The sequence below is a fragment of the Dendrobates tinctorius genome, unplaced genomic scaffold (assembly GCF_039654945.1).
Source record: "Dendrobates tinctorius isolate UK_male_01 unplaced genomic scaffold, ASM3965494v1 ptg000120l, whole genome shotgun sequence".
NCBI classification, from domain to species: Eukaryota; Metazoa; Chordata; class Amphibia; order Anura; family Dendrobatidae; genus Dendrobates; species Dendrobates tinctorius.
The window spans coordinates 17398040-17413536 of NW_027361788.1; the positions used below are offsets into that span (position 1 = coordinate 17398040).

Here is a 15497-nt window from a genome sequence, read left to right on the forward strand (position 1 = left end):
GCACTATCGGGGTGCAGTGGACCAGATTAAAGATGACGGCGACACAGGTGAAGTAACACCGATGTAGGCTGGCTGTCTGTATAGCTTTTAGTGCACTGGTGTAACAGTCTGTATGCGGCAATGTTCACACACAAGAAATGCAGAGCATCTGGCTTACAGCTAATTAATGATGTTGACACTTTTAGATCAAATAAATAAACTTGACAATTGCAGAAAAAAAAAAAAAAAAAAAAAAAAAAAAAAATAAAATTCCTTTTATTGTGCATCCAGACAAAATAAATGTTGAATGGGGTTATACTCTCTGGATATTGAAAGGAAGGGAGGGGGAGGAGAGAAGCAGAGATAAATAAGTAGTATGTGCATCTGTGATTGCAAACAGATTTGCCAGTGAACTGCGCTTGTGTGCCCCAGCCCGTGGTGCAGAGGATCGCTTACTCAGGGATTTGGGACCCATACAGACTAGACTAATGGTATGTGCACACACTGCGGATTCTGCTGCGGATCCGCAGCGGTTTTGGCTCTGCGGGTCCGCAACAGATTCTGCTGCGTTGTACAGTGCCTTTGTTTCCTATGGGAAGAAAAAAAAAAAAAAAAAAAAAAAAAAAACCGCTGTGCACACGCTGCGGATTTTTCCGCGCTGTTTTGCTGTGGGTTACAATCCACAGAAGGTCAGTTCTTTGTGCAGTTTCCAACAAAATCCACACAACCAAAAAACTACGTGTGCACTTACCCTTATACTATTAGATACAGCAATACACCACTTCTGGATAGCTTGTTTGACACCGCTTGAATTAAATATCCAAGGATATTCTTTCTAGTTTACGCTATGAAGGTATTCTGATGAAGGTCCTATGATGGACAGAAAAACGTTGACATTTATTTTGTCTGTATGCACAATAAAAGGAATTTTTTCCCCACAATTGAGTGCCAAGTTTATTTTTGTTTAGTTGATGGGCTGGATACCCAACAATAACAACTTTTCATGAGTGCCATGCTATCTATAGCACACTCTTAGATCAGGCAGGCTGCCCAGTGCTAACTAAAATGCATCCTGTGTGAACAGAGGCCATAGTTTACAGAGCCATCTGGGCCCAACTGCACCCTGAAAAAAAATATAAAGTGTAAAAAAAAAAACCCATAGCAATATGTGAGGCATTAATTATGGCCAAAATACAGGAGCACGCAACCCATGTCAAGGGTCCCAATGTTTTGCGAGTCCTACTCTATCAAAACCACAAAAAGGGGACAAAAAAAATCCTCCAAAAATCTATAAAAAAAACCTGAGAGTCATGCTGCCCCCATTGGGCAACATTAAATTTAATCACTGGTTCCCTTTGAATGAGAGCTAATTGATGTCTTGCCGATCTGCACTATGTTGTGTTAAAGAACCCCCCCCCCCCCCCCAAACACACAACACCCAGGACTCTGACACTGCCTTTTCCCCCCCCCACTCCTTTGAGAACAAAAGTGGCAAGTGACATGTCAAATCTGCAATGTTAATCCAGAAAGGTCTCAGTAGACAAGTGTTTTGTTGATTCATTGTCCAGAAGTCTCATGCCTGACCATGGGTGGTGGACAGATTGTAGCAGACCCCCCCCCCCCCCCCCAATACAAGTATTGATCTGATAACCTAAGATTACAGAAACTTGGGCGCTGCTCTAATATGACTCACCATAGACAATTTTCGCTTTGATAAGTCACAGTACAACGTTTAGATGAGTTTTTGCTTTATTAAGTGCATGGTGGAGGATAAACAGACATGGAATTCTAGAAGAGCTGTAGAAGCCAGCTCGTGCAACGTGGCGTATGGAAATGTCAGAACTGTTACACATGTATACACTGAGGTAGCTGACATGTTATGTGGAGGCCAGTGACAGGCTAGGATTAGACAGTGCTTTACACAGAAGGACAAGTGCTTTTCTATGGCAGACAACAACTTGATCTGATTAGTTTGCAAATGTGGCTTTTACAGCTTCCACAATACATTTTGCGCTGATGCCGAACACTTGTAACAGCTCTGTAGGTTTCCCGCTGCGAGGTACACCCTTAACGGCAAGGCTCTGAATAACGAATCCGGGTTCTCCTGCAACAGCTGCGGCCACAGCGTCCCCTATACCACCTGGAATAAGGAGAGATTAGGATAGAGGTAAGGCCATTTAATATAGAAGTGCTGTGCAAGTTACCAGTGGGCAATTCTACATGCTGATGTAGTGTAGGGTGTGGCACCACAGCACTGGTCCTGCAGAACATGTGCAGAGTTTAAGGCAATAGTGCCATCTACTGGCTAGAACTGTGAAGGACCATTTTAAAATCAAAATGAATATTCCAGACAGGCACTTCGCGCAACCAAAATCTTATAATTGGCTCACGCTGAAGATTGGAAAGGGAATGGTTCCTTCTGACTAAGGCTAGTTTCACACTAGCGTTTATGAGCGCAGCGACGGCCTGCACACGGCTGCCGCTAAGCCCCGCCCCTGCCGGTAGCTCCGCCCACCTGCGCATAACGCTGCATGCGCCCCCTATCTTTATCACAGGGGGCGCAGGCCGTGCGCAGTATGTGTTTGGCGGCGCATGCGTCCCTTTGACGGTGCGCCGACCAGCGCCAAACGCAACCTGCTGCAGTTTGGTTGCATCGGCGCACCGTCAAAAAGGCGCATGCGCTGCCAAACGCATACTGCGCACGGCCTGCGCCCCCTGTGATAAAGATAGGGGACGCAGGGCGCATGCAGCGTCATGCGCTGGAGCTACCGGCGGGGCTTAGCGGCGGCCGTGCGCAGGCCGTCGCTGCGCTCATAAACGCTAGTGTGGCACGGTGGCTCAGTGGTTAGCGCTGAAGCCTTGCAGCGCTGGGGTCCTGGTTTCGAATCCCACCAAGGACAACATCTGCAAGGAGTTTGTATGTTCTCCCCGTGTTTGCGTGGGTTTCCTCCGGGTACTCCGGTTTCCTCCCACATTCCAAAGACATACTGATAGGGAATTTAGATTGTGAGCCCCATCAGGGACAGTGATGATGTGTGTGCAAACTGTAAAGCGCTGCGGAATATGTTAGCGCTATATAAAAATAAAGATTATTATTAGTGTGAAACTAGCCTAAGTAGGATTGCATGGCTCAACAAGATGCATCAGCCCTTCCTTTAAGCACACAGTCCATTACCTTCTTTGTAGTGATCTTCCACAGTGATTATATGTCCGCCAGTAGCTCTACCGCTTGATATAACGGTCGCTGCGTCCAGAGGCTTAATGGTAAAAGGATCGATCACACGGATGTTAATACCTAAGGATAATAGTCCCATCAGTCAGTGCCATATTATTCAGCATTCTTTACAGAAGTTTGAACATGCTGGGAGTTGTGGCTCCCCCATCAGAATAGTAGGAGGTTATTAACAGTGCACCAAGTTATACTGCTAGTTGAAGTATTGAAATCAGTGATGCAATTAATGTTTCAGACTCGAAGGGGGCAACAAGTTGTGCACTGCATGGGCACTAAAAAAAATATATGCAAGTCTCACCTTGTTTGGCAAGCTCATCTGCTGCCGCCAGGGCCTCATGTAAGGTGACGCCAGCACCAATAACCGTGACCCTGTCTGTTTCACTTTGACGGACGACCTGTATGAAAAGGAAAATAAAGTAGTGTCCAAAAGATGAGGGTTATGGAGTAAAGCACCAGGACTTTTTTTTTTTACCTTCGCTTGACCAATTTCAAACTTTTCTTCTGCAGAATAGATTATAGCGGTGTCTGGACGGCTGGTGCGAATGAAACAGATGCCCTACAGGTGTAAAGGGGTGAGAAGTTACTACATCGTATGTAAAGATCTGGACTAACGCATTTCAGCCACTTACTCCAGGGAGAAACAAAATGCAAACTGAGGTGAGAGGGTAACACTTACTGGGGTATTAGCGGCTAAAGTGACAGCATATTCTGTGGAGACACCATCACTGGGGTAGAAGATTGTACAGGAAGGAATAGCACGGAACATGGCAAGATCTTCCAAAGCCATCTGAGAGGGTCCATCCTCACCTGAAACACAGCAAACAGGTGAACCATGTGTGGTGCAACATAGTGGAAGATCACCAATTAGAGGGATAGATCTGCTCCTCGTATCCGATACCTGCATAGTCAGAAGGTTTTGGCAGCTGCATCAACCCGTCTGACAGATTTACACCGATGTCGGACTCGCTCCCTTTGACGTGGGCTCCGGTGGTGAGCTCACATCTTTCCCGGTACATGTCAGCTGTTTTGAACATCTGACATGTGCCCAGAACAGCCACGGGTGGAATTGCGATTCACCTGCAGCTATTACCCAGTTAAATGCTGCTGTCAAACTGACAATCGTGCCAGAGATCTGCCCACTGGTGAACCCCCCCCAGCACATGATTGCGGGTCACCGGTGGGTTGGAATGACAACCAGAGGTCTCAGAGACCTCTATGGTTGTCATTGCCACTTGACGGTCTGTGCTCATAGCAAGTCAATTCTGCTACATACAGGTGACCTGGTCATCGCCTGTATGTAGCAGAGCCGATCAGGTTATAGCAGCTTCTAGTCTCCATGAGACTATTGAAGCATGCCAAAAGTGGAGGGAAAAAAAAAAAAAAATTATATATATATATATATATATATATATATATATATATATATATATATATAAAGTTCCTCCAGCGATCAGTCCAATGGTGGGGTAAAATATAACTTATTTTTCCATTAAAAATGGTTCCATGTTTCTTCAGTAACAATTATGCTCATAGTCAATCCCTTCTGGACGACATGTGTCGAAACATGTCCAAAGGGGAACTAAAAATATATATAATTTCCCCCCCCACCCCAAGATGACGAGAAAAAAAAAAAAAAGATGCTGCTGGTATCAGAAAATTGTATTTTCAGACTATACGATGCACCCCAAATTTTCAGTACACATGGTAAAACCAATGGTGTTCAAAAGTACAACTCGTCCTGCAAAAAACAAGCCCTCACATGGCCATTTTGGCAAAAAGTTATGGCTCTGGGAAGAAGGGGAGCAAAGGAAAGTGCAGAACCAAAAATGCCTCTGGTCATTAAGAGGTTAATTATGGGACATGTGCACCATCAGCAGGAGTCAGGACAGATGCACAATTCTTGCAGATTATATTAGGCATGAGATGTGACTAGCCCCACTCATGTCACAACGTAGATGTGAGCGTAGAGAGACCAACTCCTTTTAAGGCTAAGTGCACACGTACCGGAACTCTCGCGGAAATTACCGCGAGAATTCCAGTCCGCGGAAGAAAAAAAAAAAAAAAAAAAAAAAAATTGCATTTTAAATTCCCGCGGAAAAACTAGCATTTTGCAAGCGTAATTAGCTTGCAAAATGCTAGCGTTTTCCAAGCGATCTGTAGCATCGCTTGGAGAACTGATTGACAGGTTGGGTCACACTCGTCAAACATAGTGTTTGACGAGTGTGACCAACTTTTTACTACTGAGGCTGCCTATGCGGCATCAGTAGTAAGATAGAATGTAAAAAAAAAATAAATAAAAAACGGTGTTATTCTCACCCTCCGACGTCCCGCGCATCCGTTCCCAGTAATCCTTTGCGAAAATGCCCGCAATGACGTCAGTTCTCGCGGGATCGCAACGTCTCGCGGTAATTCGCGATGTCGTGCGAATGACCGTGAGACTTCGCGATCCCGCGAGAAGGGACGTCATTGCGAGCATTTTCGCAAAGGACTACTGGGAACGAGAGCGTGAAGAGAAGCGGGAAGGCTGCGCGGGACGGAGGGTGAGAATAACAATATTTTTTACTTTTAAATTCTATTTTTTACAGGGATATGGTACCCAAAGCCCGGAGGACAGTCTCCTCTCCTCCGGACCGTGGGTACCATCCGCACATGTTCTGCTTACTTTCCGCATGGTGTGCACAGCCACATGCGGGAAATAAGCGGAACAATGCATTCCTATGGGTGCGGGATCGCCGCAATTCCGCAAATTAATGAGCATGCTGCGGTTTTTACCGCGAAGCGATTCCGCCGCGGTAAAAACCGCAGCATTAGCACAGCATTGCGGAATCCCATAGGAATGCATGGGATGCTCATTTTTCGCGGCAAAATCGCGTGGTTAAAACCGCCACAGAAACGCGAAAAAAACGCCACGTGTGAACTCAGCCTAAGTGTTCAGAAAAGAGAGAAGTGTACAAGGTTATGGTCACTCACCTATTGAAACACCACAGTGGGAGCCACAGATGTTCACGTTGGATTGAGATATGGCGCCCATACGAATGTGATCATAAGCTCTACTAAGGAAAGCGGCAAAAGTGCTGGCAAAAGCAACAGTGCGATTGCGGGTAGCACAGCCCATAGCCACACTCACCTGGAAGATACAAGTTAAGAATGGAGATTTTTATTAAAGACTTCAAACTGCTTGTTTTTACAGGAAATTTATAGCACTACCCATTAACAGAGACAACTTACTGTCTCTGCAAAAAGGGCAACTTACCATGTTCTGTTCAGCAATGAAGCACTCAATGAAACGGTCAGGATGTTCATTCTTGAAGATCTCAGCAAAAGTGGAGTTCTTGGTGTCACCATCAAGAGCAACAACTCTGCTATTTGCGTGGCCAAGTTTGGCAAGTGCTAGTCCATATGCTTTACGGGTTGCGATCTGAAAGGAATGGTGGCATTTATATAGTCAGGAGACCCTTACATACAGTTCTATATTACACCAGACCTCTCTTTACCTTGTCACCAACTTTGTAGCTTGGTGGGGTTAGCATCTTAATGTCAGCAATGTCAACTTCAGGAGCATCTTTTACTGGAGCCGCTGGAGTCAGGCTCTTATTAGTCTGGATATTATCCTGGATCTCCTTGATGATGGACTCTACCTTGTCTTTGGGCATCGGCTTCCCGTGCCAGTTATCTTGATTTTCGACACCTTGAAGAAACAAGTATTTTAGTCAGCTGGATCAAACCTCGTCCAGCCTGGGGGTATATCCCTGATGCCATATCTTCCAGGTACTTACCAGAAATCCCTTTCCCCTTGTAGGTTTTTGCAATGATTGCTGTGGGTTTATCCTTCACATTGGCAGCTTGCCATAAAGCACAGCACAACTCCTCCACACTGTGGCCATCTACAACATAGGTGTTCCACCTGCAAGTGTATCAGAAGGCTGTTACTTGGATGGTTCCTTTCAAGTAAACAGGTGTCTGCTAGAAGCAGGGCAACATACCCAAAAGCTTCACATCTCTTCCTATATATGTCAGTCTGATGCTGAAGAGGAGCCGCCTCACTCTGCCCCAGACGATTAACATCGAAAATTGCTACCAGATTGTCCAACTTGTAATGAGACGCAAAAGCCATGGCTTCCCACACAGCTCCTTCAGAGGACTCCCCATCACCCAGCAGACAGTAAACACGGTAACTGAGGGGGTAGGTGGATAACATAAGACATTCAGAAGACAAGTCATTGGTGAATTGTATCACAGGAAACCTCAGACAATTCTTACCTGGCTTTGTCAAAGTGCTTTCCAGTGTACGCCATGCCACATGATGCCCCCAAGCCTTGTCCTAAGGAGCCAGTGGCCACATCCACAAATGGTAGTTTCTGGTAGTTAAACAGATGAGTCACATTCATGCAATCTAGTAATTTGTAGACCACTTATGGCTTATTCAGCAACCATCCATTGGGCAGGTGGTCAACACCTGCTAGACAAGTTCACTGTTGAGCCCATGCCTCTAAAGTAGTTTGATGGTTCAGCAGCAACAATCTGTATGTTTGCAGACTGGTATAGTTCTAAAACACCAGTATCTTAAAGATCTAAAGGTGAAGTTAGTCTGACTCTTCCCAGAACCATTGCTAGCGATGATCATGTCTCTTCTTCGTGTGTACATAGGTAGAGCAGTTGGCCACCTGCAGCAGAGTTAGGAAAGGATAGACTAGACTTGTCTCAGGCTGGAACTGTAAGTTTCTTCTCAAACGTTTAGAGCATATACCTGGCTGCAATTATACTGACATCAAGTGACAGGTTTCCCAAGAGATGCACCATCTTGACATGCAATTGTCAGCTCCAAGTGAACAGCTCAGACTTGCAAAATCCCCAGCGATCAGCTTTCATTATGGAAAGTGGCAGCTAGCCAAGTGAATGGGAAACTTGACCTGTCCACCCATTACAGTGTGAGGCAGTTTTTTTGTTCTGGTGTATTGCAAGGTTCTTAATGTAGGATATATAATAACATATATAGAGTGCATATTGTAGTTGTATGTAAAGATAGCCAAGCACAAATTCTCCTAGAAGTTATTGCATTAGAAGTGATCTCTGACCATGATCCGACACCAGCATGACATCCTACGCTAGTGACCAGGGAACAACACTGACTGATCATGCTTGTGTCTTCTCTCTATGGGGTCAGTCATTGGCACAGCTCACCACTGCCTGAAGTGAGCATCGCCAGATAGGCCCTTTAACAGTCAGATACTGGACCAGTAATGATGTCCCAGTATATGGGCTCAGCCACTGAAGTCTAGGGGAGACCCTGGTACCCTGTAATAGTTATAAGGTTGGTGCTGGGACACATTAGCCCATCCTGCCATTGTTCTTTTACATTTGAGAGCACAAATTAAGTGGGCAAAAGGAGTTACGAACACCACACAAACCCAGGTCTGCGGTGGATTTAAGGCTGCAACAGTTGGCTTTATGCTTCAGGATTATTTCTTGTCACAACATTTCTCTGGTTAAGCCCAGATAAAAGCAATAAAGCAAGCCATCTGCAGAGCTTCTTAACGCCAAGCGATTTCTTTCATTCATGGACAAGTGTCTGATGGCAACTACTGTTAGTTTGCGATGACGCTGCCGATCTAAACTCCTTTCTGTTGCATTTATGAAAGTGCAGAAGATTGTTAAGGATGGCCAGCATATAGCTACCGGGGATGTAGAGAGTGCAGTTGCCCCAGGGCCCTACTGATACTGCTCAAGGTGACAGTTGAGGGTGTGACAACAGTCAATGCCTCCCTGCACTGCCATGCTCTGTTGTGTAGGTCTCCGGTTGCTTTAGGCCTACAACACAGAAGGTCCAGAGCAGAGTAACGTGATGTCAATTGCACCGTGACAGGATGAGTCCCGGCACTATGACATCACCACCCCCCGACATCTGCTTCTGGACTTGCTGGGGTAAGGACAGCATGAGGCTTATTTTTCCATTAAAATTGTGATGGCCATCAGAGTGTGGGCACTACAAAGGGAGTCATCAGAGCGTTGGGGCCATCATACAGCGATAGCCAATGTGGGGCCATAGTACAGTGTAGGGCTACTAAGGGGCCATTATAATGTGTTTAGGGGAGCATACGGGAGATGACTCCGTACACTAATAAAAGTTAAGTGGGCACTCAGGTTGTGACTCAAGAGGGAATATTCTAGGTACAGAAGGTGGACACTTGCACAGGTCATTAATATATTATAGGTTTATTTTACTGTTTAACCCCTTTCTGACCTTGGACATAGTAGTACATCCAAGGTCAGATCCCCCACTTTGATGAGGGCTCCAGCAGTGAGCCCACATCCAAGCCGGGACATGTCAGCTGTTTTGAACAGCTGACATGTGCACACAATAGGCACAGGTGGAATCGTGATCCACCTGTGCCTATTAACTAGTTAAATGCCCCTGTCATACGCTGACAGCGGCACTTAAATACGTGCATCACTGACCCCAGTCACATGACTGGGTTGGCATAACAACCAGAGGTCTCCTTGAGACCTCTATGGTTGTTGATGCTGGAGGTGACAGACCAATTGTGTACAATGGCAATTGTCCTTGGACACAATTGTCCTTGGACACAATTGTCATGGAACCGATGCTGGATTGTTATGAGCGCCACCCTGTGGTCAGCACTCAGCAATGCAGTATTTCTGCTACATAAAGATGATCTGAGCATTGTATGTAGCAGAGCTGTTCACGCTATGGCAGCTTCTAGCCTCCAATAGAGGCCATTGATTAACCTGTTCACTAAACGGTATAGCGGGGGGGGGGGGGGGGGGAAAAAGCAGACAGTTATGTTTTTGGTCGCCGCGACATTGCATTAAAATGAAATAATGGGTGATCAAAAGATCGTATCTGCACAAATGGTATCCTTAAAAAAAAAAAAAAAAAAAAAAAAAAAACCCTCACACGGCCATATTGACAGTAAAATAAAAGTTAGGGCTCCAGAAGAAGGGGAGCAGAAAACAAATGCAACAATGGAAAAAGCCCCGGTCAAAGTGCACAAGAGAGGCATTATTATTGCTATGCAAGGAGCACAGAGGTGGCATTTTTATTTTGTGGGGCAGCAAGAAGAGTGCTGTTAGGCTGTGTGCCCACGTTGCGTTTAAGAGTTTCTGCCACTGCGGAAACGCTAACAAAATGCCTTCCCATGCAATTCCGCAGTTGCTGTGCCCATGCTGCGGATTTTTCCGCTGCGGAGTCACATAGCGTTAAAGTGCACATGTCCATTAATTCTGCAGAACCGCAGAGATTCCACCGCCATAGGATTGCATTGAAACGCTCACTTTACACATGCGACTATGCCCACCATGTGCATATGGTACACAGGAGAAGAGGAGACTCTCCATGCCCTGGTACCATATTCCTGAGAATATGAAGAAAAAAAAAAAAAAAAAAAAAAATAAAAAATAATATATATATATATATATATATATATATATATATATATATATTTTTATGCTCTGTTGGCCCCCAGCAGCACTGCTGGCATCTTCCGATCCCAATGATGCTTTGTGCGAATGACCTCTGATGACAGAGGTCTCGCGTGACCACTACATCAGAGGTCATTCGCACAAAGCATCATTGGGATCGGAAGATGCCAGCAGTGCTGCTCAGGGCCGGGAGGGCTCTGGGGGCCAACAGAGGGAAAGTATCTATTTTTTTTTTAATTTTAACATTTTACTATTGATGCTGCATAGGCAGCATCAATAATAAAAAGTTTGTCACACTTGTGAAGCATAGTGCTTGACAAGTGTGACCAACCTGTCAATCACTTCTCCAAGCAATGCTTCAAATCACTTGGAAGAGATCTAACATTATGCAAGCTAAAAACGCTTGTGTTTTGCAGGAAACTGCATGCAAATTCCACATGCGGTTTACCCGCAGCAGGGAGTTGCAGACAATTCTGCAGCATTTCTGCATTGTGAGCACATAACCTTATTGCACCACAGCAGGTGCAGTAATAGGGACACATGGCAGCTGTGGCATCAGTAGGATGAGGAGTTTGTGCAGGTTGGGAATAGATGGAGCTAGAAGTGTGAGAGTTCAGATGTCTGTTGTAATAACTGCAGACAAGTCATGGCTGGAAGAAGTTGTATTGGTCTGGGCCAGATGGAAAAGGTGAACGGCTCCAGGAGAACAAATATCAGCTGTAAGTCACAATCTAATGGTACAGTACTCTTACATGTTCTGCAGAACTGGCATCTAACACTATATGGTGGTAATATCCGTGTTGGCCTTTGTATAGAGATTTTAGTAACAGCTCTCACCTGCTGAGGTTCTCCTACATCCACTATAGTTGTAGTCAGGGTTCCCGGGTTAGAGGCCCAGTCAAACGCTTTTCCCCTGATCCAAACCCATAGTTATGCCTCTGGTGGCCATATGAATTCCATGTCTGCCACAAGGGCCTAACATGATCTAATGACACCATACCTGTGCAACCAATCACAAGATGTGATGCCATTATTGAGGCATGTTCACATGATGCTTTTTTATTTATTATGTCGTGAGACACTAAAATTATGTAAAAATTACCCCATTTTTACTGTGAAGCAAATATGGAAGTTTACAAAGCAAGAAGTAACGCTTGTGTGAACAGGACCTTAGGATAGCAGGTAACAGATGAGGATATGCCAGTGTAGAAGAGTATCATCCAGGAGAAGTGGGCAGCAACTAACAGAATGGTTTTTAACAGGGAGAAATGCAAAGTACTACATCTGGGCAATAAAAATGAAAAAAGCATATATAGAATGGGAGGAATAGGGCTAAGTGACAGCACATGTGAAAAAGACTTGGGTATACTAATAGATCACAGACTGAATATGAGTCAACAGTGTGATGCAGCAGCAAAAAAGGAAAATGCAATTCTAGGATGTATTTACAGAAGCATACAGTCTAGATCACGTGAAGTCATTATTTCCCTCTACTCCTCTTTGGTCAGACCTCATCTGGAATATTGTGTCCAGTTTTGGGCACCACATTTTAAAAAAGACATCAACAAACTGGAGCAAGTTCAGAAAAGAGCGACCAGAATGGTGACCGGTCTGCAAACCCTGTCTTATGAGGAAAGGTTGCAGGATTTGGGAATGTTTAGTTTGCAAAAGAGAAGACTGAGAGGAGACTTAATAGCTGTCTACAAATATCTAAAGGGCTGTCACATTGTAGAAGGATCATCTTTATTCTCATTTGCACAAGGAAAGACTAGAAGCAATGGGATGAAACTGAATGGGAGGAGACACAGATTAGATATTAGAAAAAACTTTTTGACAGTTAGAGTGATCAATGAGTGGAACAGGCTGCCACGAGAAGTTGTGAGTTCTCCTTCAATGGAAGTCTTCAAACAGAGGCTGGACAGACATCTGACTGGGATGATTAAGCGAATCCTGCTTTGAGCAGGGGGTTGGACCAGATGGTCCAGGAGGTCCCTTCCAACTCTACGATTCTAGGAGTCTGGTACATACCGGTGTAGGATGCCCTTCCAGGTCACAGTCAATCTTTCTCAAGTTGAGAAGGTCCGATCCCTTGATGTAGCCAGCTTCTACCCAGGCTGCGTACAAGATGGGCGCAGCATGACCCTGAAGAGAGACACCATTAGAGAACTGGAGAAGTTGTGCTGCTAGTACTCTGGTTATACATAAGCCATAGCACCATGGTACCCAAGGTCCGGCACCAACATGCCTGCATATAAGAGGGACATGGTACACCACAGCCCCTCCATTCTGATGGCTGCCCAAGGTCAAGCAAGGCCCACTGATTATTAACCAACTCAATATTTCACATCAAGGAGTGATCACAGGAGCACCAGCCCCACCCCATGCCTGGTGATCAGTCGTAGGCACAGTGTGGTCATCCTCACCTTGGACAGAACAAAGCGGTCATTGTTATAGTTGCCAGGGTCAGCCGCATCGTATTTCATGGCGTTGAAGAAGAGGACAGACAGGATTTCGGCAGCGCTGCAGCAGGATGTGGGATGCCTGTCACAAGGAGCAGAGCACATTACACAGTCACTAAATAACCCATAACCGTATGACATCCAACACGGATTCTAGGGGAAATCCGGTTGGAAGCGATCTCCCGAAATGCACATTGGTGGAGGGTGGTAAACGTCTAGACCCCCTGGCACAGCAGAGACATTTCAGAGCTAACTGACTGATCCATAACTCAGTTTGCACAAGAAATAAAGCCCTCCGAGTAGCACCCAATGGGTTTGGACAGAGTGAAAACCAAACCTTCAGTGTCCTACACTTTCTCTTGTCCCCTCCACATGTACAGGTGGGTAACCTATACCTCCCATTTTCTTCCATGCAGTCTGTGCATAAGGGGAAGCTAGGGTTACCCCCATCGCACCCACAGGAAAGATGGTTCCTAAGTCTCTTGTCCCCACATAATAGGACTAGGTTGATCACACACAGGCCCAGTGTCTTAGCCATTTAACTACACACATTTTTTGGCAGAGTCACCAGCCCTAGCTGCCACCCACTAGACAGCTGGCAGATCCTACAGTCACATGGGAGAAAGGTAATCCCTGCTGTCTAGGAAACTTTTCCTGGAGGCACAAAGTTGTAAGAGGGGAATATAGATCCTGAATGAGCCATCAGCACAGGGGGGACACAGACAGCTACATCCCAGTGTCAGAGATACAATACACCCCCCTATGTACATGTATGCTCAGCATGGCTGATCACGCTCTGTGTGTAGCATGCAGCTCATCTACCGGGGGGGGGGGGGGGGGGGTGTTATTGGGAGTTTACAGGGACGACTACATCAGCCTCCACATATCACACGTGTCTCAGCCACCATCCTGACCCTCACACAACCCCTGAAGACCCCTTGCGTGTACAGTATTATATTATCTCTGCCCTGTAATAAGGCTAATACCACAAATAAATAAAAGTTCAGTTTCCTAACCTGTATCTGATCCAAAAGCCAAGGACAGAGGATAATATTTAACCCTGCACTGTCCAAAGGATCAGGCAACATGCGAAGTCTTAAAGAGGTCAGAGGCCTCCACAGCTAAGATGGAGGCGGGTGCCAAATGAAGCCCCCCAGTCATCTGCAGAGACACCAGGTGCACCCAGACAAAAGGAGCCATGTGCCGGCGGAGCCTGGGCTCTTTAGCCAGTGATCTGCCAGGAGTGGAGTTCCCCTTTAAGTAGGAGCCGCTACTTCACACTGAAGACGAGGCCTGCCGGGAACTGACACATTAACTCGTCACATCCCGACATGAAGATGCCATGGCACGGTGAAGGGGGAATAGTTAGGGGTTAACAATTACAATGCAGCTCTAGTTGTAGAGACTGCGCCCCCCATGTGTGCACAGGACGCGTGCTGCGGGGGGCTACAAAGACACACGTGGAGGTCAGGCAGGGGGAGCGAACCGACCACCACGTGTGCAGGGGGACCTCTAGAGATGATGCATGAGAAGACCCCGCACACAGATGAAGGGGGCTCACCCGGAGTTGGAGGCGCATGTTGCCCTGATGGAGTGGATTCTCAGCCGGTTGGCCACGTCTCTGAGGGCCTGCAGCGCCTTGTCCTCGGGCTTCTGGTAGGTGTCCATGCTGGGGATGGCGGCGGGATGCTTCTCCTCCAACCTGTGCAGCGGCAATGCTGCTCACACCAGAGGCCGGACTTATACGGGTCCGCCCCCAGCCCCTGCACGGAGGAAGTGAGATCAGCTGAGGGGGGAGGGGACCGCTGTGAGGTGTTGGGGACTATGGGGAGGAATAGGGACCCCACACACGGTCACACCACCCACTGGTGACCAGTCACCCCACACTAATGTGTACTCACCCCACTGGTCACCAGTCATCCCACACTGATGTATAGTCCCCCCCACTAGTGACCAGTCTCACACACTGATGTATAGTCCCCCTACTGGTGACCAGTCTCACACTGATGTGTAGTCCCCCCACTGGTGACTAGCCTACCACACTGATATGTAGTCCCCCACTGGTGACCAGTCTCCCACACTAATGTGTACTCACCCCACTGGTCACCAGTCATCCCATACTGATGTATAGTCCCCCACTAGTGACCAGTCTCTCACACTGATGTGTAGTCCCCCACTGGTGGCCAGTCTCCCACACTGATGTGTAGTCCCCCACACTGGTGACCAGCCTCCCACATTGATATGTAGTCCCCCACTGGTGACCAGCCTCCCATACTGAGATGTAGTCCCCCACTGGTGGCCAGTCTCCCACACTGATGTGTACTCACCCCACTGGTGATCAGTCTCTCACACTGATGTATAGTCCCCCCACTGGTGACCTGCCTCCC

General features: G+C 46.6%; 1 protein-coding gene across 1 annotated transcript; it reads right to left on the minus strand.

Moving 5' to 3' along the window:
* Positions 1 to 1710: 1710 nt before the first annotated feature.
* TKTL1 (transketolase like 1) lies at positions 1711 to 14839 on the minus strand. The gene is made up of 14 exons (XM_073590796.1): positions 14672 to 14839; positions 13075 to 13192; positions 12680 to 12793; positions 7472 to 7569; positions 7195 to 7386; positions 6988 to 7115; positions 6706 to 6899; positions 6465 to 6629; positions 6182 to 6338; positions 3888 to 4018; positions 3684 to 3767; positions 3510 to 3606; positions 3155 to 3274; positions 1711 to 2119 (listed from the first exon to the last, which is right to left on the minus strand). Exons 1-14 carry the CDS (start codon positions 14776 to 14778, stop codon positions 1947 to 1949), a joined length of 1878 nt encoding a protein of 625 aa, XP_073446897.1. The 5' UTR covers positions 14779 to 14839; the 3' UTR covers positions 1711 to 1946.
* Between the last annotated feature and the right edge of the window lie 658 nt (positions 14840 to 15497).